Below are 24669 nucleotides of genomic sequence, written 5' to 3'. Positions count from 1 at the left end.
ATTTTGATTTAAGTTTCCCCTGAAGTTTTAGAAATTGAACATTAGATAAATATGTATACATTCAGTACAAGGATAGATTCGTTTTGTTAAAAGTATCGTAAGTAAAAGGTCAGTTATTACTTCTGCCAGACTAGCGTCTTCCTTCTAAAAATGTTTAGGTCACATATCCCTAAGGGATTTTAATCTGATATATGTGCATTTTTACCACCCTTCCCCACCACACACACATTCACATTTGTGTACACAAACACACACACGCTCACACATCACCACTTTCATATTGTTAAGGCTCCGGTTCTTTCTGTTTCATTTCTCACCTGGGAAAAGTAGCTCCAAGCCCGAGTCCTCCATAAAGTGAGAACTGTCATTTTTATTTTCAAGTAGCAAAAGATATATAAAATGAATTTAAATTCGAACGTTCCATTTAGAAGTAACATGGAGAAAAATGATATTTTGGTTTTCCTTTTTCTGACAGCATCTAGGGGTGTAGAATGTGTGAGACTTTTCATTAGGTACTGGCAAAACAGGCGAAAAAAGAAGCCACCTTGCCCTGCTGAAGCTTGGCATTTAACCATGCCCATTCTCTGAAACTTGACAGTCATTTCCATAGACATTAATAAACCCCTGTGTTCAGCTGCTTTTCAGTCTGTATTATACAAAGCACCAATTTAAAAAATCCCTATCTTTTAGGATGTAGATATATATATATATTTTAACTGCACTTTATATTATTTTTTTCATAATTTTTGGGCCAAAATGACGTCTCTAAAAAAATTCCAGTAAACATTAATAATCACATTTTCTCCAGAGAATATCCAACATCAGTATTCAAATATTGTATCTCAGATGAGAGTCTAACCTATGAAATTTATTCACATATTCATATATTTATTCATTCAAAAATATGTATTGACAGTCTGCTGTGTGACAGGCATTCTATTTCCTATGGAGTAATAAGGGTGACACATCTTAGTAGTTGAAATAATAGTAACTTTCATTTAGTACTTTTACAGTATCAAGAGTGTGTCTGTCACCCTAAGTGGTATATGGTTTTATATCCCCATTTTCAGTTAAGGAACCCGAGCCATGGAATGTTTAAGCAAGTCTCATGATTACGGAGCAGGTGAAGCAGAGGGGCGAGAATTCATACCCAGACCCTGTGAGCTTAATCAAGTATTCTCGGATGGATGGATGGATGGATGGATGGATGGATGGATGGATGGAAGGAAAGATAGATAGATAGATAGATAGATAGATAGATAGATAGATAGATAGAGACAGAGGCCTTTTTAAAAAACCTTTCTCCAACTAATTTGATGTTTTATAAAATACATTTCTCTGTAGTACTGATAACTACTTACAGTTTTCCAACTGTATTTATTCTTACTGCTGGAAGTTTTCTTTAACATATGTTTTGTTTTTGTATCTTTGATTTTGTCATTCTTACATTGACTCACTTTAAAAATACCGTCATGCCCCTAATTTAGAGTATTCGAGGGTGATTTAGACCACGGGGACTGATTCCTGGGATAGTCTGGTATTTGGGAGGTTCCAAAAAGTTTGACAGTAAGAACTCTGTTGGCAGTCACTTCTCCCCGTCTTTACATCCTGTCCGGATCAGTAGGTATAATTGCGCTAATAGCCCTTTGTTTTGACCCCCAAGACAACCTTAGATATTTGCATGGGAAACAGTGGGCAATTTCTCGAGTCTATGTGAAAATATAGACCTTAGTCATTCACTGGCTCAGTGTGATGACCAAGGGTATAACTGGCAGCTCTATTTAAAGTTTCCTGTTTGAGATGTGCTTGTAGGATTTTGTACCTGCCCCTTCCTAGCATAATATTGTAAATCTATTGTAAATCTTGTCATTAAATATCATATATTTTGAGGAAAAGCTCCACGTAGGAGCTTTTCTTTCCTCTTTTAAATGGCAAAACTTTTGCCAGTTTTTACCTTACTGCCCAAGGGAGTCCGAGGTTATGAATATGTGCTTTGCCAGGCATGGAAGTACTTGATCCTAATTGGGTTTTATTCCTACTTTCAGCAATTAATGGCGAGATCCATAAAGGAAATGGTAAACCAGTCTTAAATGGGCAGTTGTGTGAATTACTAAACTTACATCAGATTACTTTTTCTGTCGCCTTTTTTGAACCAGTTATTACTTCACTCTAGTACCTCTTTCAAATTAGACAGTGAGATATCTGTTCTGTGTTAATAATGTAATACGTAGCGTCTACAATAGACGTGTCCTCCAAATTGCAAATTTGCTTTTTTGTGTCTCATCTATCAGGCGCATTTTTAGCCGGTTTATATACATAAGGGTTTTACTGTAGCTTGATATTAGTCCCCTGTAACCTTTCAAAAAAGCCAAACTTAATAAAGCATCTAACTTCAAATGGATTGATCTCAGATATTTTATGGCCACTATCTTTTCACAAGAATAAAACATAAAAGAGTTTAAGCCATGACAGTTTAGAGGGTGCTTTGACAATGTGTAAGCACTTCATTTTCACTTAATAGATTTTTACCTATGCTTTGTTTTAGATCTGAACAGGTTTCCTCTGACCTCAAAATCACTAATGCAAGGAAGATTACCATATCATGAGTGCATTTCCCCTATTTTTTTCTGATTTGCAGAATAATAAATACTGCCAAGGCTTAGGAGTAGACATGGCCTGAGAGAAAGCCTATTAAATGCTAGTTTCTAATTTTTTTAAAAAGTTAACCAAATCATGCTAATCAATCAGATTTTCTTGCTCAAACAGAGCTAGTTTTAAAGTGCTTTTGGAGTGTCTTTTGTCGGAATGACTGCGTAAATTTCAAGTTGGGCTTTCTCTGGATTTGCTTTTTAAACCTGTTTTATTTCATGGCAGATTTTGGTCCCCAACAAACTCATAAACAAACAAACAGAAAACCCTAAATTCAGAATAATCAAAACAGATACTACACGCACCAGATCTTTTCCCCTTTCTTTGGAAACTGCTTGATTGTAAGGTGCTCTGAGTATTAAAAAGCATAACAGAGCCTTTAACGTAACAGGAGAGAGCGTCAGCCAGGCTCCGCAGTTCATTGCCAATTGAAATAAGGAACGCTCTTGCTGTTGGGACTTTTAAATCTAGACTTAAAAGTTATTTGTTCTGCTTAGCATTTTTAAAATGGTTCTATTAGGAATTGTATGTGCTTTAGTTTTAATTTTAACTCATAATGATTGTAAAGCACCCTGGGATCCTTGCATGAAGGGCGCTACAGAAATGTAAGATTGTAGTGGGTTCTAATATGCAGTATTATTATGGGGTGCTGGAGTGCCATTATGGACAATTCAGGAGGCTGCAGAATTCCGCATTGTAGAGAAGGTGGCTGACTTAAGAATCTTTTTCTTTTCTCGCATTCTTACTCTAAAACTTCATCCTCTTTAGTCATCTTTTTCTTTCTCCTTTTCAAAAGGCTATTCTCTTGTATGGCAATATTTCCCCATGAAAATGCTAATCTAATTTCGTTTACTCAAAGAGGTTAAAGAGGCAAATGATGTTGAAAGTTAAGAACGATTAAAGCTTTAATTGTTAGCACCGTTTGAAATCATATTCTTATCTAGATGACAAGACAGGGTATTTCCTCATTGGGTACCACCCGACTGTCCTAGGCTTGTCCCATTTTACTATCAATCCAGCGCTTATTCCTATGCAACTGAAAAACGTGGAGCAAACCAAAACGAGTATTAACTTTATGAAACGTCACAATAAATATTTCCCCAAATGTGTTGAATCTCCTCGATTATGTTAACATAGGGCAGAGCTCGATCTCATTTTCTTTTTATTTCTTAATGGAACTATCTTTGGAAGTGATATATTTCATCAGCCACTGCTCTTTGCCATCACATAATTAGTAAGCTAATAGCATTCGTTCCATGGGAGTCAAGAATGTGAGCTCTGTCGTTACCGCTCTGTAAATTCAGGCAAGTGACTCTCCGCGCCTCATTTTTTTAAATCTATAAAGTAGCAAGATAATAGCACCAATTTTTCAGGATTGTTAGGAGAATTACATGAGTTAATACTTGTAAAGCATTTAGAACAGCGCTCAGTTCTAAAGTACAGTATACTTGTTTTTCTACAGCCTAGGGATTGAGAGTTTGAAAGGGCACTTGTGGGTCTAAGAAACTTTGTTGCTAACATAGAAGATTTTGGTACAAGTGTCTCTTTTTATGGAAACAACCAAGAACTTTTCGTTTGTGAAAATAAAGGGCCGTTTTATAACTAACTCATTCTCACCTGTAAGGAATGCTTTTAGCGCCCTCCTTAGAATCAGTATAAAGGTCTGATGCATCTTAAAATGCAAGTGGGGGAAGACTTCAAGCATGATGCTTTAAATAAGCACATTTGAAAGTTAAGCAGATGTGGTATCTTAGACTGGACAGTGTCAAAGATGCCTGGTGTGGACTGTCCTCTGGATGTGAGTTTTCCCAGTGTTCCTTCCTTTAACTACCCTCCACCCCCCACTCCCTACATCCAAGTCTCTGTCCCTCCATTATGCCCCCCCCAATAGCACTTTGCACTTTGTTTTGTAATTATCTGTGGGCTAACTCCGTTCTCTGAGTACACTGTAATTGATGGTCACAAAGGGACTAAGTTTTATTCATCATCACATTCAGAGATCTGACACATAGTAGGATCTCAGGAATATTTGTCAAACCTAAACAGACTCATAGAATTTTCATCATGTTTATTTCATGAGCCTATAAACTATGTCAGTAGTTTTATTACTAGTATTTTATATGTAGGCTTATCTATAATATCCTACTTTACAAAATATATTTCCTATTACACTTAATTCTGAACTTTTAATTTACCTTACCAAGAGCAAATTACTTCTACATTTTCCTCTAAGAAAACCTACTGATATTCCAAGCTGTCCCATATTTTTGCTTATATTGTCACTGTTCTTGAGTGTATGTACAAAACTTCTATGTTTGTAAGCAGAACAATAGTCTTGGGAGGTACAAGGGACCCAGAGGTCTAAAAACTGCTATAAAAGACCTAATTATACGTCACTGTTAAGCACACTCTTTAACGACATATTTCCGTGCACATTTAAAATTTTTCTTTTATAATCGACTGTGTATTTCAGCTTGGCTGATAGGTTTCATTTTGTCTCAATTGCGTTATATTTGATATCCATGCTTTTCTAATATTAGTCTATTTATTTATGTTTGTCTATTTCTCATATTTTAAAAAAATATATAAAGCGGGGGGAATACCAATAGCAGAATCAAATGATTTATAGACCAAGATGCTGACACTGCCAAGCTGGAAATGCCAGCAGTTAAGTACCACCCCGTGTTAGCTCACAATGTCTCTCCCTCAGCTGAGGTTCCAGAGGCCACATTTGGCATTGGAGACTCCGTTTGGGGCTATAAACATCTAGTGTGTAAAAGTCAGTGGTGTGAAGGTCCAGAATCACCTGAATTTAGAGAGAGCTGCAGGTGGAGATAAGTGTTGAGCCATTGCAGAACAGGCCTCAGGGGCTTGGTCTGTCCACCCTTCTGCAGGAGGCACCAGCTCAGCCTGGCTCTCACGCACCCGGTGATGGACTGAGCTCCTTACTTCATGACGGACAGCCCGTCCAGCACATTTTTTTTTTTTTTTACCATTTCACCATAACTTCCAAAGAGGTGATTACCAGTATATGGCATTTTCCTAAACTGTAAAGCACTTTCATAATACTGATAGAGGTGAGCTAGGTTAATTTGATTTTTCTCTATGACCTCATCCAGAGGTGACATTGGTTTATATTTATTTAGTAGACATGGGAAATCTTGGCTAACAACTAACAACTAATAAAACACAGAAATCAAGGACATGACTTAGCCCTTAGTCTCCTGTGAAACCTTGGATCAGATCTGGGTGTGATCCACTGCCCACGCAGTGGGCTCCCAAGGGTTTGTGCAGACCCAGAAGTTCCAAGCCTCTTTTGGGGAGTATATATGTGGGGAGAGCTTCCATCGGTTTCATGAGACTCCCAAAGAAAGTCTTTGGCCCCATAAAAAGCTAAAAAGCAGTCTTACTTTTCTCCCCAGTTTTTAGGCAGTGTGGCTTAAAAATCTAATAGCGTTCATACAAGGAAGGAAATACAAGGAAGGAAGGGATATAAAATCTGTGGAGAGTTACAGGGTCTAATTCTAGTATTTACTTTTGGAAAAATGGATTGTTCAGACTACTTTAGTTTTTTTTTCACTCTGTGGCTTGAAGTTTCTCAAAATGCTTTATTTAGGACCTCTGGAATTTAATACAAATTTGGTATCTTTTTCTGCTATTTCTAAGTACAGATATGAGAAATTTTAATCTCCATAGAGAATGGGAGATTTAACCACACAAGGGCCATCAGAGAAAGAAGAAGCAAGCATTCCCAGTGCTCAGGATTTAGAATCTTAGGAAATGATTTTTGCTATAAAATCAAATAAAACTCATTAGATTTATCTAATGAAAAACTTACGAAAATTCTGTTTGGAGTAGCGTAATGTTTAATGATAGTGAGTATATTTTTAATAATCATATTATAAGCAAGATACCGAGGGACTCCAACCTTCCTAAAAAATAAAACTGTAGTTGGTAATGTCTGCACAGTGAATGCATGATGGGTATAACAATCACATCTTCTTTAGTCACTAAAGAAGACCCTGTAGGACCTGTGTCTGGGAATGCCTACAGATCTCATAGAATCTTCAAACTGTTAGAAGGGACCTTGCAGATTATCTAGTTCATTTCCCTTCGTATTGCAGATGAGCAAACCTAAGCCTGCAGTTAGTTTGAAATATTACGTGCCCTTAGTAACAGTACGCTTTTTAGCAAATATTTTCTAATTTAAGCTCTTTACCAATGTATTCAATTCGTTTGAATAAGAAGGTTTCAGTAGCATTAAGGACGATCTAGATGACACTTATACAAAAAGATAGACTAGAGAATCTGGTCAGAAGATATTATCTGGGCCTTATGTAAAATTACTTTAATTATGCGGAAAAGCCATACGAACTGTGAGCCAGCATTTCCTTTAAACATGATGAATTGGCCATTTAAACCATTGCATAAAATTCCTGTGCTTCGAAACGGTCACATTTTCATCTTTAGGAAATGTAGTAAGAGAATTAAAACAGAATTGCCCAGGTTCTCTTTGTGCTTCCTTTTGTACTCCTTTGGAGCTTTGTACCGAGTTTCTATTTTTAGCACTATACAAGGGTGACTCTGTGTGACGATGCCATTTTCAAGGCACCGGGATTGATCAAGATGGCAAGAGCGTTAACGATGGCAACTGGAGTTTAAGTAAAATTTAGAAGTGATTAGTCTCTTCTCAACAAATTGAGATGCCGAGTATGCCCCAGTTGTATCTCCCAAGAGAATAGCTTAGAAAGCAATAAAGGATCCAGAGGGAAAGATTTGGGGAACATAAGCTAACATCACAAAGAGAATGACACTTAGAAATCCTGCCATTTGCTTCCCATAAATTGAAACCCGATTCCCTTCCTCCCCTCCCTCAATACCAGATGGGGACTACCTGTGAATTTTCAACAAATTTGTTCCATGTCACCATCTCCTATGATGCCTTGTTTGTAGTATTTGATATCCTTTGGGATGAAAAGAAAACCCCATTTACTGAGAATCCCTATTAAAACAGTGTTTGAATGTGGAGTTGATTCCATTTGATCTGAAGTTAAAATTTGACCTTTAAGTTTCCCACGCGCATCTAAAAACCTGCTGTGAAAATTCAGGCCATAGGCAGGCCGGACCTAGAGAAAGGGGAGGACCAGCCGAGTGTGTGAAGTTACACTTGTCAAAAAATAAAAATGTAAAATAATAGAGAGCCAGCAGTTTGACAGATTGTTCAGTAAATGCTCATTTTACTGAAAATTATAAAAAGGTGCTTAATGTCTCCGTGCCATTAATACAATACATAAAAAGGTTACTGTCAAGATTAGTGTTCCAACCCTGAAAATTAACTGCGGGGCTTTATAAAGCATCACTGTGTATCGCCTGAGAAGTTAAAGGTTTCTGTATATACATTCTGCACGCACGGACATTTATTTCAGAAAACAATTATTTTAGACTTTATGCCAAAGACATTAGCAGTTATGTGCTTTCATTTAAGACATGGATGTACCAGATATATATTACAGACAAGGTAGAACCATGAAAAATCGCCTTACAGAATTAAACCTGTGCAAGATGATTTCCCTTGTGTCTCTGGAGTATTCCAATTCAAAACATACATTCCTTCCTACAGAACAAGATATTCAGATTCCTTAGTTGAAATTAATTAGCATTCAGAAACCAGATAGCATGTTTTTGGGTATTCATGAGATCTCTGTTTGAAAAAAAAATGTTTTTAACTTGTAGAAATGTGTTGCAACACACAGATGGGAAGAAAAAGGAAAAAAAAAATCTCTTTAGCAAGCACTGTGTGTAAAAGGAATATTACATTTTGCACGCTCCTGATTGCTCTGTGTAAACAGTTTTTGACATCTGTCTTTATAGTTTTCGAGGAGAGGAAGACTTTGTTAAAAGAATCATTTTTATACAGCACTCCCCATTTCAGTCTTGCTTTACCTGTATTATGAAAGCAGATGGTCTGCATGTCTTTTGAATATTTATAACTATCAAAAACAATCTCTTGCTATTCACCCTTAGGCTTATGAGATGTCAGGACTGTTCTGGTTGAAAAAAAATCATCTTGGGTGTTTACAGAAAGAGGATTACATTAAGCTGAAGTGACTATACATTTTCCAGTTTAATATTTGTCCATCAGCTGTTTAATCGTATTTAGATAATTGTGTAAATAAGATGTTGTAGCTTTTGCCCTCTCTGCTGATGGAGCCTGAAAGCTTTAAACTTGGGTGAACCACCATTTTGTAGAGGTTCTGGCACCTCTTCCCACCTCAGTCAGACCATCCACAAGTCTTTAGTAAGTTTTGATCATGATATCACAGTCCTGTTAAAAAAAAAAAAAAAAAAAAATTGTGCACGGAAAGCCTGTATGGAGATCCCATGAATGCTAGGGACCTGCTGGCTTCCGGTACAGGCTGTGTAGTTTATTAGAGTGAACTGTAATATGCAAATAGGGTCCAGCACTCCAATTACCCTTTAAAGATGGCATGGCTTTCTCTTTCTTCTCCATGAGCACGCAGCGCTTTGAGGGTATTTTGGAAAACTTTTGGTATAGTCGGGGTTAACTGGTTTTTTGACTGGAAGCTGAGCAATCAGAGATAACAGATTTTGCTGTGGTTGGTTGATTTGGCAGAAAAGCATGAACAGTTTTGGTTTAAATGATTGAATAACCTGATTAGCATTGTTTGGGGGTGGGTTTTTTTGTTGATGTTAAAGGCACAGCAAAGCAATTTTAAGGGTAATCAGATCACTGCCTTTCCCCAGTTGATGAACCGTTTTTTCAGAAGGCCTCACCTCTCCCCCCAACCTCTTCCTTGGCTCCTAAGATGACCAAGGAGAAAAATAAAAAACTCTCTTCCTTCGGTTTTCTAAATGTGTTATAAATACATACTTAACAGTGTACGTCCTATTCTAGCGGGGGGTTGACAAGATAGAATATTTTGAAAAAATTATGTAACTTCCACTAATTCCTTATGGGTTTGGGGGTTGTTTTTTGTTTTTCAAATGCAGAGACCTGCAGTATTTGAGAGCAAAGGTTCAGAATGTTCTAACCATATCGAAGTCAGCCTGTAGAAAAATTCCACCCTTACCTTTTCACAATTAGAAAGGTTATAAATAATGTATTTGGCTGAAAAGGAAGCTCAGCCTGTGGCAGATGGTATCATTCTAGAGAACCAGGGTTTCTGTGAAGATGGCATTCTTTCAGATCGGAACTCGAGCAGACTCTCAGAAAGAGCCGGAGCTCCTCATAGGGCGCAGACATGTGCTTTATGGATCTTAGAAAAGCTTACAACTTGGCTCCTAGGATGAGAATATTGTGTCACACTGGGGTTAGGAGACCCACAGCCAATTTCTGCCGACTTCCAAACTGTATTTCCTGACGCTGGAAGCTGGGGCCTCTTCCTTGGTTTGTGTTCCTGGGTAGTGTTTGAACTTGGGATTTAAACCGAAGGAGTTTTATCAGCCTGGTTATTTTAGTCCCTGAACGTGGATGCTTTCCACAGACTGGCCACCAAATAAGAAGACTTGTCAGGCAAGCCGTGCCCTTTTCCCAGTGCTTTGGAGAAGCTCGTATAAATAGACACCCAGAGATCTGGGAGAACACGAGCACCGAGCTCGGTGACTTCCAAGAATCTGTGAGGAAGTAGCTTCAAAAACCTGGAAGGGAGCTCTTGCAAATTCAAGAACAAAGGTTCTTCAAACTCTTTGAGTTCGAGCTTGACAGCTAAAACTGATGGATCGAAAAGATTCCCTGTGACAATTAATCTAACATTACCTTTGACCTTTAAGAAAACAAAGAGAGAAGAGGACTTTCTGGTAGCCTGCAGTAATGACTTATTTCAGTGACCTTTTATCGATCACCAAATAGGTTGCCCAGCCCTGTGATAGGTCCAGGCTATATGGAGATAAGCCCCAAGGCTCACCCACCTAGTAGGAAACAAACAGCGTGATGGGTGCCATAGAGGTTCTATGTACGGGATGTTTGGGCCATCAGGAAGAGCCTTGCAGGAGTCCGCGCTGAAATTGTATCCTAGGTGAGCAGCTGTTAGCTAGAGATGGAAGAGGGCATGGATCAAATAAGTCAGAGGAGTGGTGTGTATCTTCCTGATGTCAGCTACCACCTGGTACCTACTGGCCAGCTTTGGAAGATACCACCAAATTGGAATATCGAAACAAATGGAAATGCTCTTTTTCATTGATGTTTTCCCTTGTTATCCCTTGACCCGACTTGTCATTGAATCATTTAATTTGTATCCTCTTTGTTCTTTCATAAGAAAATTTCTTTGACTTAAAATACATCATTTGAAAATTGTATCTAAGACTCATATGTTATTTAAAGCATAGTCTTTCGACTGATCTGAAATGTGATCACATAATAAAAGCCAATGAAGAGGGAGGCAGAGGGTTGTCATAGTAATTAACTTCTCTTAAGTCCATACTCCGTATGTTCCAGGCTCTGTGCTAATTGTATCACATTCATTGTTTTATTTATTGTCAGTCCAAGTGGAGATAGTATGTCTCTTCAAGTCATTATTTTTCTAGTGACTTGTTCAGTTCTAGGCACATAGCAGGAGTTCCATAGATAGTTCCTGGATGAATGAAAAAAAAAAATGTCCATATGAATAGGTTCTCAGAACAGCCCCAAGAGGCGACTGCTGCTGACATTCCCTTTTAGTACTGGGAATTGTCGTAGTGGTCAGTTAATCTGACCGAGGTCACACTACCAGTGTGTGATACATGTTGGACTTGAATGCAGGTTTAGCTCATTCTGCTTCATCAAATGAACATTTAGTGTGTATTTAATACATGCCAGGCATTTGGGCTGGAAAGGAATACAGAGCCCCAGACCTGCATGGACTCATAGCTTAGTGAGTAATCTTTTTAGTTAGTGATCTTTTTAAACTACATCCTTTTGATTGACAGAAGAATCCCAAGCCTCTTTCTCAGAAACATGGATCTTCGTTTACCTACCCCTTATCCATCCTCAGCCCGTAGGAAAGTATTATCAATCTTGACTTTCTCTTCTTTGTATTATCAAAACAAGAGGTGTTTCTTTATGATTTTCCAAATTTAAGTAGAGGACTGAATGTGATCTTTCAAATACCATGTGCCCCCCCAAGATTCTGAAATCTCTCTTCCCTGCCTTTAAAACTCATAGACCTAGTTAGGTGCTATGCCTAAGCCTTCAATGGGGATTTTACCACAGGGAAAAAAAATGTCTCATGCAGTGGCTGCCTGAGCAGTTTAGTTGGACATATCACTGCATATTGTTCCAGTAAAAATAGAGGTGACCCCAAGTTACCTGAATTATGGACTATTTCCCGGCCCCCTAATAGCACAGAAAGATAGAGAATCTAGAAAGTTGCTTTGGCATGCGTCATAACCTGTGGATTAGCCTTTTGACTTATGTCTCACTTAGGCTAATATTTACGTTATTCAGCGTTTCCCTAAGCCCGCACCACTTGACAGAGTAGAAAGCATCCAGAAAGTCACTTAAGGACAGAGCCTACCAATTTAGGGTTAAACGAGGGCAGGGGGAAGCTTTGATGAACACGCACATATGGATATTATTTTCCACATATGGGTAATAATGAACTACATAGCACTGTTACATATGGGCCCTAGTTTTATAAAAATATTTCAGATGTTTTTTTTTCTTTTTCTCACACATTGTATATTTTTCTTCCTCCCCCACCCCCATATATTTTCCACTCTTGCTCTACTGAATCACATTAAATTGAAATGATCTGTTTACATGTCTCTTCCTAATAGACGGTAAACTTCTTGTAGGCAGAGGCTGTATCTTATCTGCCCTTGTATCCCTAGTACCAGCCAGGGACATAGTAGGTGCACAGCAAAGAGCAAATCTCATAGATGGAACCATTGGCAAAGTCAGGTAGCCTGGACATTTGTCAAAAACCTCAGCAAAACTTTGATATTTCAGACTTTTCTGAAAACTAAGACATAAGCTACATCTAAAATTTACATGTACTATTATGTTAACATTTAAGAATCTGCCAGCATGTCTAAGTTGAAGAGTAATAATTTTTTAAAAATTGGACCAAAGTAGAAGAACATGGGCTCTCACCCATTTGCAGAATCACAGTGATCCATCAGCCGTCTCAGTAGTTTTGTTAGTGTCTGACTTTATTGATCGATCATTAATAGAGTAAGTGTGATTGAAGCTGACGGATTGTTAACTGGATCAGGTAATCTTCTGGGTCCGGTTTTGGCAACCTTGCTAAGTATCTTTTTGTACCTTGGACTGAGGGACTCTCTTAGTCTGGATTAATGGCAGAGTATCATGAGCACATTAAGAATGTCTTTTTAGAGAAATGTAAAAATGACTATCCAGTAGAAAGTGTCAAAAAAAAAAAAAAGAAAGATATCATAGTGCCTCTTAGGAAAGATAGCCATGTTTTACATCAATAGTGTAACTCCAGCTTATCCTTCACTGGAAGTTCTTCAAAGGTCCCCAAGGTTTACATATTACAGGAATGTGTGCATGCTACAAAATTAACACTGATGACGGATGTCAGGAGAAACAATGATAATCAAAAGAGCTCTACGTTAGAAGTAGCTTAAAGAAGGTAACGATGTAAAAATACTTTTGTCCCCAAACTGGCTTTTCTGCTTGTTCCCCGCCTTCTGTAAATCGTTTTCACCACAGACCACTTGAAGTCTGAAATGTAAGTTCTCGTGTTTCTACACATAGGAGTGGAGGACAGATTGGCTCTGCAAAGTCTAATTATTCCTACGACTCGATGGGAAATTAATTTAGCCACTACTAGAGAATATGAGTGTTGTGGCTGGAAATAACCATGACCAAGTCACTGAAATGACGAGAACCAAAATTTCCTGGGAAGAAAATACTTTTCTTTGTTGAAAATGAGTTTAAAAAAAAAAGGCAAAACTAGTAATACATCAAAATCATTGTCTTTCTTCATTTTTCTATGTTAAACTGTTGACTCCATTTTCCAAGCTTTTGTTATTAGAAGCAGGATGAAGACAAGTGACAAAATAGGGCGTTTTCTTTTTTGTGGTATCCTTGAGAGATGAGTCACCATGAAATGCATATTTTAAAAAATGATATGGTTAGTTTGAAATTCAAAACCCAAGCCTTACTATATATGAAGCTAGCAATAAGATTGCAGCATATGTTTTTCTTCTGTTAGAGGATCTTTGTGAATAGTTTTTCTCTTCTTAAATGTGGTCAGTCAGCCTTGCAACAGTGTTAATTTACCTCCAAGTGAAACCCAAATACCATGACTGGAAAGTGCAAGGGGTGTTTCCCAAACTTTAGTGGGCACGCAAATCCCCGGGGATCTGATTAAAATGCAGGTGTTGCTTGACCAGGTCTGGAGTAGGGCCCAATATTCTGCATTTCTAATAAGCTTCCAGATGATGCTGATATTATGGTCCCTGGGCCATCCTGGGAGTTGCAAGGATGGAGAATTTAGTCACCAAACCACAAAGTGGCATTTATTTATGAATTACAATCAGAAAGTCATCTCCAAGTATTTGGATTTATTGGGATCGGTGGAAGTTTGAAGTTTGTCCTCCCAGGAACACATGACATTGGTGGAGGTCCCATACATACTAGAGCAAAGTCTGTGGGTGTGATCATTTTATACCAGTCTCAGTGGACTGTTGCTTTCTACTTAAATAAAGCATTTGATGCTCTACTTATTGACTTTGAAGAAGTCATGGCTTTAGGCTACAGTGTGAAACAAAAATGTATTGGTACTCAGTTGATGAAAAAAAGTTACAGTTTCCACAATTGAAATCATGTCTGTGTTCTGTCTTGTGCCGCTGTGTATTACAACTGTTTCCATCCCCCTCTTCATGCAGAGTATGATTTCTTCCATTGTGAACAGCACTTACTATGCAAATGTCTCAGCAGCAAAATGTCAAGAATTTGGAAGGTGGTACAAACATTTCAAGAAGACAAAAGATATGATGGGTAAGCAGAAAACCGTTGCAGCGGTGGCTACATACCATTACGTGTCATTTGGGGGTTTATCCAAGTTGCATGTAAAGCCAGGTCTTGTGATTGCCCAATTAGAGATCAATTTAGAATGTTTCTTGGAGGGTGGGGAGTGGGTCTGAGTATAATGAGATAATTAAATTCAATAAATGTTTGTGTTTAAATCAGCCCAACTGACTTGGTTGTCAGACATGCAGGAGATGGAGGCGAGGCGGGGTGTGGGGGGGAGCTGTCATTTTTTAACATCTCAGCGAAGACCTAACCAGGCCTTGAATAACTAATATTGGCTGTGGGTTCTCTCAGAGATAAATCATGCTTTTATGGTTTTTTGAGTTTTCTTTGAGAGAAAGGGAAAGTGCCAATTTTTACACCCAATTTTTGAGGATATTCAATTGTATTTATAGTCTCCACAGTTGAGATCAAGTGATATTTACAGCTATAGTCTCCAGCCCCCCCAGATAGGCACTTTGGTGAGCATATTGCTTTACCATCCGTAACCAAAGAACCATTGCATCATTTCTAGACTCTCAATGCCATGGCATCCTATCTTAACATGTAACTTTAGGTCAGTATTTGTTACGCAGGAAATACATTAAAATTATCTGCAGTGTGAAGTGACAGATAAAAGTTGTGTGTTGTACCCTACCTAGCATTTAGATTATGTCATTTCTCCCTGTTGAGTTTGTTAGTGTTCGTTAAAGCAAACACTGTGATTAAGGTTAATGTTTTAATTTCTATTAAGGTTTTCTTTCTTGTACCTACCAAATAAAATGTTTTAAAATAATATAGGAATGGGATGTTTAATATGCAAAGCATTACGTTGTGTTTTAAGTCTATTTCTGTTTACTTCCATTACATTCATTCAGTAAAACAATAATAACTTCTCCTGAAGATTTTAAGAGGCAAGAGAACCTGAATTTTGAGCCTGTTTTAGCTTTTAATATTTGAAGCAAAACCATCCATCTACCAAAACAGATTCTTTGCCGTTTATAGCTTAGAGCTGTAATGAAGACAATGCATCATTTTTTGGAATAATTGCTTGAATTACTATTCCCTATGAATGGCCCACTTGGGCTGATATCACTGGTAGAAATGGAAGGTTTCTTCCCCAATGCTTAGTTATATTTTGCATATATCAGTGACTATAGCAATATGATAAGTTACTCTAAATATAAAGCCTGAATATTTAATAAAAAGAGAAATGATGATTAAAATCAACCCAGAGTCCACACATGGGAAGCATGGTGTACTATTTATTCATTTATTGGCCGCACTGCACAGCGTGTGGGATCTTAGTTCCCCAACCAGGGATCAAACCCGGACCCCACAGCAGTGAAAGTGCGGAGTCTTAACCACTGGACCGCCAGGGAATTCCCATGGTGTACTATTTAGAAAGACTCACCTACTGACCATCCTCAGCCTTTCAGGTCAAGAGCATCCAAGCAGTCTCTTCCCTGTAGCAGGAAAGCAGTTGACACGCTCACTATCACTCTCCACCAGTCCCTGTGAGGGATCTAGCCAAGGGAGAAACGTTCGTCCTGCGTGGGTGGTAATAAATTGCAAGATGGTGACAGTATCACCATTGCATCAGAGTGACTCCCTACCCCTTCCTTGAAAGATTGTCATAGCAGCTGGTGATGGTCACAGCTTCTTCAAGAAGCATTTGGGTCTTAGCAACACTGGGTATGCTGGCTTGCAATACATTAAGTCCTTTGCTTCATTCTAAGAAATATTTGCAGCTATACCCATCATCTAACATGATAGTTAGAATTCAGCAAAACAGGACATGTAAGATACCCAGCCCAGTGTTCAGCATGCACTCAGTTATCATTACTGATCATTATGACCACTTTTATTATTTATTATATTGGTTAGTTTTCTATATTAACAGCTAGGTTAAAATTGAACATAAGTAACATTCGTGTACTTTTTTTCTTGCAAACTTTTTGCCTGGAGTAGTAACAGTTAATGTATATATTATGAGAAAATACTTGCATATTTCTTTTTTCTACACTTGCATGTGATCTTTTTCTGGCTCCACTCACTCTTTCTAGTTGCCGTTAAGGAAATAGTGTTCTTCTAGAAGCTATTTGGTTTTTTGGGGGCCGCATGCAGCACGTGGCTTGCAGGATCTTAGGTCCCCAACCAGGGATCAAACCCAGGTCCTCAGCCGTGAAAGCGCCAAGTCCTAACCACTGGACTGCCGGGGAATTCCCTAGAAGCTATTTTAAAATACATGTTGCCTTATAAGAAGTAAGAGTGGATAATCGTTTGACCCCCAGACTAGTCACATAGACTTTGAAAATAATTGATTTCTGGCCTTAAATCTAAACCACATTATAAAACTAGAAAGCGTTATCCCCCTTTCAAAGTTTGTGCCATGGTGCAGAGGACAAAAGTAAAAGCATAGCCAGTTGCGTTCCATCTTGAGATGTTCTTAGTTTCCTTGGACCTTGGGTGTGCCCTGTGCCTTCTGTCTGTATTAGGGAATGACCAGAGATCCTTATCAATGCAGATCATTGTTGGCTCAACGTGATTTTCCTTCTTGTCCACTTCAGTTGAAATGGATAGTCTCTCTGAACTATCCCAGCAAGGTGCCAACCACGTCAACTTTGGCCAGCAGCCGGTCCCAGGGAACACCGCGGAGCAACCCCCGTCCCCCGCGCAGCTCTCCCACGGCAGCCAGCCCTCTGTCCGGACCCCTCTTCCCAACCTGCACCCTGGGCTCGTGTCAACACCCATCAGTCCTCAGTTGGTCAACCAGCAGCTGGTGATGGCTCAGCTGCTGAACCAGCAGTATGCAGTGAACAGACTTCTAGCCCAGCAGTCCTTAAACCAACAGTACTTGAACCACCCTCCCCCTGTTAGTAGATCTATGAATAAGCCTTTGGAGCAACAGGTTTCCACCAACACAGAGGTGTCTTCCGAAATCTACCAGTGGGTACGTGATGAACTGAAACGGGCAGGAATCTCCCAGGCAGTATTTGCACGTGTGGCTTTTAACAGAACTCAGGTCAGTTTTGTTTTATGTGTAAATGGTTCCTCTCTCTCTTTTTCTCTTCCTTCTTTAATCCCATCTATACTAATGTTTATGCTCTTACTTTGTACTAACATTTTTTTTCCTTCTCTCCCTGTGGTCATATTGTCTGTACCTGGGGGTGCCTACATTTTATCATTTCTCTGCTTATCGTAAACCTCTTCTACCAAGAGAAAGCTGTGTACAAATCGATCCTGATTCAGGGGCCTTGAAAGAATAAATATCGAAAATATTTCAAACTGACATTACCTGTGCTTTTATGTAATGGAATTATAGACTGTTAGTAGCAGATTGAGAAAGGTTTGAGGACTTGGCCAAGGCCATTTCATTGGTAGGGCTCCAGGCTTCTAGCCCACTATCCGCCTTTCCTAGACCAGGGATCAGCAGACCTTTTCGGTGATAGGCCAGATAGTAAGTATTTTAGTCTTTGAGGGCCATAGCAGCCATAGACAGAAATGCATAAAACTATTTACAAAACAGGCCCTGGGGTAGGCTTGGCCTCGGAGGCCAAGATTTGCATATACCCCTTGTGTTCGCACCTTTGTCCTCCTGGGCAAATTCCTGTGAAGATATTATCAGGAAGGAAGATGTTTAGCAGGATGTGGAGAAAGGGTGATATACAGGAGAAGACCTAAGATAAAAGACATCTGAAAAGCCCTAAAAAAATTGATTCCATTGGGCTTCCCTGGTGGTGCAGTGGTTGAGAGTCCGCCTGCCGATGCAGGGGACACGGGTTCGTTCCCCGGTGCGCGTCCAGAGCCTGTGCTCCGCAACGGGAGAGGCCACAACAGTGAGAGGCCCACGTACCGCAAAAAAAAAAAAAAAAAATTGATTCCATTAAACACTGAATGAGAGGATTTTTTTTAAATGTCTTTATTTTTTGAAACTAGTATGATATATACATGGTGTTTATTACACACACACACACCCTCCCCAGAAAAACCCCAGAAGAACATGTAACTTTGATGAGAATGAGGACATTATGTCCTTTTAACTTTTCTTGTTTTGCCACTGTTCTTTCGTCAATTTTTTTTTTTTTTTTGGCCTGACTCATACTTTCCTTTCGTATTTAAGTTACTTTGTTTATTACATGATTATAAGAATAAAATCCGGGGGCTTCCCTGGTGGCGCAGTGGTTGAGAGTACGCCTGCCGATGCAGAGGACACGGGTTCGTGTCCCGGTCCGGGAGGATCCCACATGCCGCGGAGCCATGGCCACTGGGCCTGCGCGTCCGGAGCCTGTGCTCCGCAACGGGAGAGGCCACAACAGTGGGAGGCCCGCGTACCGCAAAAAAAATTAAAATAAAATCCGGGTACAAAAATATCTAGTATTAATTCCTTGCTGGCAGTTTCCATACCTAGGAGAATTCCCAGCTGTGACTTATTTTTGGCTTGCCTTCACTGGATTGAAACTTAGGAGGCCTTACAAAGCCTTTAACTCAGTGTTTGTTTTCAGTTTCTTTAACTGTTTTTTGTACATCATCTGTCTGTGTTTAAAAGGGTGGTTGCAAAGTTATTTCTCAGGTTAAAATTGTATGGTTTTACCTAGTTTTATTAATATATCTTTACAACTTAAAAATGTGTTCATTATTAGGTGGTAAATTTAATATGACACCTCTATTCAGTTGGAGGGTCATTATTTTAAAAAAATTTTTTAAATGAATGGATGAAAGGATCAAGTCAGCCTTCTAGCTACTCCTGTTTCTGGCAGCATCCTTTATTTTTGTAAATAGCGGTAACTACCAGTAGTTCTTAGTACTGGGCAAAAACCAGGCAGGTCTCTGCATAAAAGTTGCTTGTTGAACTGAATTGAAAGCCCACAAAGACAGCACTGACATGGACACAAATGACTCACAGATTCAGTGGAAAGCATTTTGGAAATTGAGCAAATTGTTATTTCTTAAAGGACCAAGGAAAGTGTGTTTTATGTAGTAAAGAGAGTCTAGCTGAAGGTGAAAAGGGTAAGGTCACCACCCATCAGTGTGTTTTTTCTTCTGTGGGGCTGTAATGTCCCAGGCATCATCACCCTGGAGAGTGACCATTTGTCCTCCTTGGGTTTTCATGTGGACGGATTCCACAGATATCAATAGGATTTGTTACTGGAAAAAAGACAGAGTTCTCTATTTTATACCCTATCAATCTCTTCGAAAAGATGGTTATCTCTGTGGTTAACATTGAAAACAGTGACTTAATGTTTTCAAGGGAGAGAGGAGAATGAAACCCGGGTGCAGCTTGATATCCATCTCTTTATTAATAATAGCCAGTTGAGAAAGCGTCATTACCGAAAAATTGTCTGGAGCCCCGGATGACAGAGGGGTTTGGTTTTAAACCTGTATAGAGGTAATTGGGACTCTTCCGTCGAAGTGGATGATGGGCCATGTTTGAAGCCGTCAGATTTCAATGAGAGTCATTGTCTATGTATATTTAAGAGTTCACTTTTGGGGAATTCGCTTTGGAACACGCAAGCATGCATGTCTTTTCGGTGGTCATACCAAAACACCACGCACACTCACGCGTACACACACAGCTGCATTTATTTTAATGATTATATATTCATATGAGTGTATGTAGTATGTTTATTTCAAACTGTATGCATTTCAATAAAAGCAGGTGCATCGTGAGAGTGTATGGTGTGAGTGTGGAGGATGAAAATACACATGCTAATGCATATGTATAGAGCAGGAGCTCTGCAGAGTTAAACCGCACAGACACATTTGTGTGTACTTATTACAGTGTGCAATTCCGGCTCCAGGTTTTAAAAAAATTAATGTAAAATATGTACATACAAATGCAAAGTTCTCTGATGTGATCGGATAAAGACACTGGCATCCTATAAACAGTATGTTAAAACATTCATTTTATAGATAATGCTGTTGTGAGTTGAGAATATCGACAGCTCTGTATAACTTTAAAATCCTGGGTCTCATCTTTCAACTCTTCATTGGAGAATTTTCTCATCAGCTTAATTGGGTCTCCTGAATTAAAACATACCCCTCTCTTTTAAGACATTCCTGTATCACTATTTTTTAAAGTCGAAAACAAAAGAAAACAAAAAGATGATAAAAGAGTCTACCTTTTCTGAAAGCTTGTGATGAAATTTATATAATGCCTTGTTTTAAGGATGTTTCCCCCTTCTGAATTGATGGGCATATGTTCTTTAATTGCTACGGAAGGTACCAGCTTTTAGCATCTGTCATTCATTCAGTTATGCCTACTTGATGTCTTTTTAATGGAAACCCATGGCTAAAATTAATTGCTGAAGCTTCTAGATTTATACTTTTCAATTCACTTCTCTGTATTACTGCTACTTAAAGGTCGTGATAGAAGAAAATATATTCTTTAGTGCTCCCCCCGCTTTTTAAAATAAATCCCATAGTTTAACTCTGATCCCATTCTGTGGCTTTTCCCCTTTTTTCTCCCCCCTCCTCTTGTCTTTGGCACACTTTATTTTCCAGTAAAATAAAGAATGAAGATGGATTATTCAAAACTGATAACAGTAATGGACCATCATGTAATGTTTTATTGAATTTGAGTTCTGTAAATTATGTGGTGGAGAGAAATTTGCCTGCTTAAGTATAACAGAAATTGCTACTGTGTTCCTATAATTCTTCACAGTGTAATTTAACAAAAGTCCACTCTCCATATCACTATTGAATAAAAGGTAAAAAGGTGCTATTACCCCAACGTGACAGCTCTTGTTTGGCCTCCCAACCGACAGAGATAAATGTGTCTGCTTATAACTTGCTTGGCCTGAGTCCAAGGTAGGAGGTGGAGTTTGAAAGTAGTCTTTCACCTGGACATGTGATTAAAAATTCACCAAACAAGAGGCAGGTAGCCTTGAAGAATCTTCTACGTGTTTTATTTTTAGAGGGAGGTTTCATCAAATCATATTTTCCTTCTGAGGGCTTTGAAGTTCCACGAAGCTGATAAAAATCTATTTGAATCAGTGATTATGTTCAAAGAGGAGACAAACGGGAGGCCAGACAGGCTTTTTGTTCATATTGGCAGTCTCTTTCGCTTATCTGCTGTTTTAAAGAATTCATAATTAGCTTTTGGAAGTACTGATAATATTTATTGAAGGTTTTTCTTTCTTTTCCAGTACTAATGAATTTTACTTGTAAACTCTTTCTGGAATGTAAAAAAGGTTTAGGTATTCATCAGCAAGTTCACTCTTTAATTGAAAACATTAGAAATCTCGCAACCACTATGGAATGGCGATGCAGAATAAGTTTACGTTTTCATGTATAGAGCACATATTGAACAATTTGAAGATGTGAAGTGCCGTGAAAAGCAGCTTCTCGTTTCCCATAAAATTGATATCCATGAGGTGCTGGTAACATACTACATAATATACAAAGTCGCAAGTTCTTTTTGGAAACAAAAATGACTAATGATTTTGTTTAATTTCATTCAGCACATTTATTGAGCACCTATGGGGCATAATATTGGTAAATATTTTAGTCCTGGTATTTCAGCAGTAGCAAGTATGGTACATGATGACCTTGACATGTTATTTTTTAGCATGAAGAAAAGTTTTTGGTAAGAGGTCTCTCTTACTATCCACCATGAGGCATTACTACAAATGACCTTGACCTAACTTGGCAAGTCTTAACTGGATTTTCAGTCATGGGAAATGGGAAACAAGGGCCACATACATCTTGAATCCATAAATGTAGCTACTCAAATAACAACAACCCAAACAGGACCAAAACGTGCATTCCCATATCCGGATTCTAATGCCAGTCGTTTCACATTCAGAATTTTCTCAAGTGACATCATTCTCTTTAAAAAAGTAATTAACACATTCTAATCAAAACATTTTCTAATAATATTTTCAAGCATTTCCACCAGGGGGCACTCCCCTCATTGAAAGCCTGGGCCAAAAAAAAAAAAAAAAAAAAAAAAAACACAAAAACCCGAAGGTTTGTAAAATACCTGAGACTGTCTACACTGTCTGCTTTCGAGCTCTGTAAATGTCCCAGGATTTGAAATATCAGCCTAGACCTTCAACACATCCCAGGCAGAAAACCTTCACTCGCTCTAGTTAGAATAATTAAGTGGAAATAAAATGCTTTGCCCGGAAAACATTTCATATGCTCAAATGGGACGTCATGCTAATGTCAAAATATGAGTAGAGAAATTGCTAAATTCTCTCCCAGGTGACCTTCTGTTACTTTAAGCCATACAGGAATGACTCAGTCTCATGTTAGCAAGACTTGATATCATTATGTATTTTTTCACGTGTTGGCTTTCTCACTGTAGTTCCCTGCTGTCTCGGGAAACATTTGTAATGGAAAGAGATGACATTTTGTTATCTGAGATCTCTGAATGTCTAATTTCAAATTTCCCAAATATAATAACATCTGTTTATAGGATCTCTTTTGACCTAAAGTGTTTTGTTTTTTTTATTGAAGTATAGTTGATTTACAATGTTATGTTAGCTTCAGGTGTACAGCACAGTAATTCAGTTCTCATATATTCATATTCTTATATATATTTTTTCAGATTCTTTTCCCTTATAGGTTATTACAAAATATTGAGTATAGTTCCCTGTGCTATACAGTAGGTCCTTGTTGATTATTTTATGTATGTTGATAGTAGTGTGTATGTGTTAATCCCACACTCCTGTTTTATCCTTTCTCCCTTCCTCTTTGGTAACCGTAAGTTTGTTTTCTGTTGTCTGTGTGTCTGTTTCTGTTTTGTAAATAAGTTCATTTGTACCATTTTTCTTAGATTCTGAATATAAGTGATACATGATACTTGTCTTTCTCTGTCAGACTTACTTCACTTAGTTTGATAATCTCTAGGTCCATCCATGTTGCTGCAAAAAAATTTTTTTAAATTACTGAACAATTAGTGTAGATAAACGTCTTACAAAGTGCCACATAACTTTCCACTGAAGGCTCACCTTGAGTACATTATTAATGACCATTAGAATTTTCCCATGGGGAGCATATCTTGTTAAGTTTCTGTCACCCATTTGGAATTTTTTCCTTCTATGGTCTGAATACACATAATCCATTTAGTAAATATTTATCAAACACTTACGTGGCAGGCATTGTGCTGGGATGACAAAAAAAGAATATTAGACTGTTGTACTCAAGGAATTTATAATGTATTTATGTGTACTGTATGTTTCTCTTTCTGTAGAGTTAAGATATATTGCTTTGTGAAATACATCTTTTAATATCTTTAAAAATTTTTTATCCCCATTTGGTAGGGAAGAGTTTAGAGCAAGGGCTGTTTTTTTTACACCTATTTTCAAACATTGTTTCTGAGACCTGTATTTCTTGGTTTCAACGTGACACATCAAAAACACAGTCAATCTAATTAGTTGGCCTTGCGCAAATTAAATAGCTGGGTGATTGACTGCCTGTTTGACTGAATTTTAGTTAAATTGACTGGATGTTTTGCTCATGTATAAACACAGTTGCAACATTACTTGTCAGTATTATAAATGAAAGGACAAGTACCCTTCATTCTTCAGTCACGTTTCTTAGGGTGAAACTGGCTTCCCTTGCATAGACCAAATGAGAAACTAAAATGTACTCTTAAGCCCCCGAGCCTATTGGAGGATCTTTTTTAATAGCAGCCTATATAGATCGTTTTTGAAGTGGACACTGCTTTTATATTGTCTGTACCCAACTGCTATCTTGGGGCAATATGCTACATTTTCCTTGAGGAATTGGGAACAAAGCCAGGTTTGCGCTTCTAGGAAACCATGAAAAAACCCCAATGTTATAATGTTGGGGCTTGGTTGTTTTGACATGACACTTTACCTCCCTTTCCCAAATGTACCCTGTTGCCATTTCTGCAGGGTTATTAGAAAGTGAAATTTGCAAATGATATAGAGATCTCCACAACATTTTATTCTGAGCCATATTGTGATAAACTGAAATGTAGAAAGCAAACACGTCTTGGCATTCCAGGCATTTTTTCATGCGGAAGGTTGAAGAGGTAAGGCCTGCTCAGTCCTTATCAAATGGGCAGAAAA

At 38.3% G+C, this 24669-nt stretch overlaps 1 protein-coding gene across 4 annotated transcripts in view; it reads left to right on the top strand.

Moving 5' to 3' along the window:
* Positions 1-24669, top strand: part of SATB1 (SATB homeobox 1) — a 99764-nt gene that overhangs the window by 33711 nt on the left and 41384 nt on the right. For all 4 annotated transcript variants that reach the window (XM_030764059.2, XM_022554705.3, XM_030764058.2 and 1 more), the window contains 2 exons: positions 14503-14614; positions 17197-17651. In XM_030764059.2, the coding sequence (XP_030619919.1) occupies positions 14503-14614; positions 17197-17651 (567 nt within the window). The remainder of the gene's footprint in view (positions 1-14502; positions 14615-17196; positions 17652-24669) is intronic.

The sequence above is a fragment of the Delphinapterus leucas genome, chromosome 4 (assembly GCF_059928025.1).
Source record: "Delphinapterus leucas isolate spDelLeu-1000000601 "Yukka" chromosome 4, BTC_Dleu_Yukka2, whole genome shotgun sequence".
NCBI lineage: Eukaryota > Metazoa > Chordata > Mammalia > Artiodactyla > Monodontidae > Delphinapterus > Delphinapterus leucas.
This window is presented reverse-complemented; position numbering and strand designations above follow the sequence as displayed.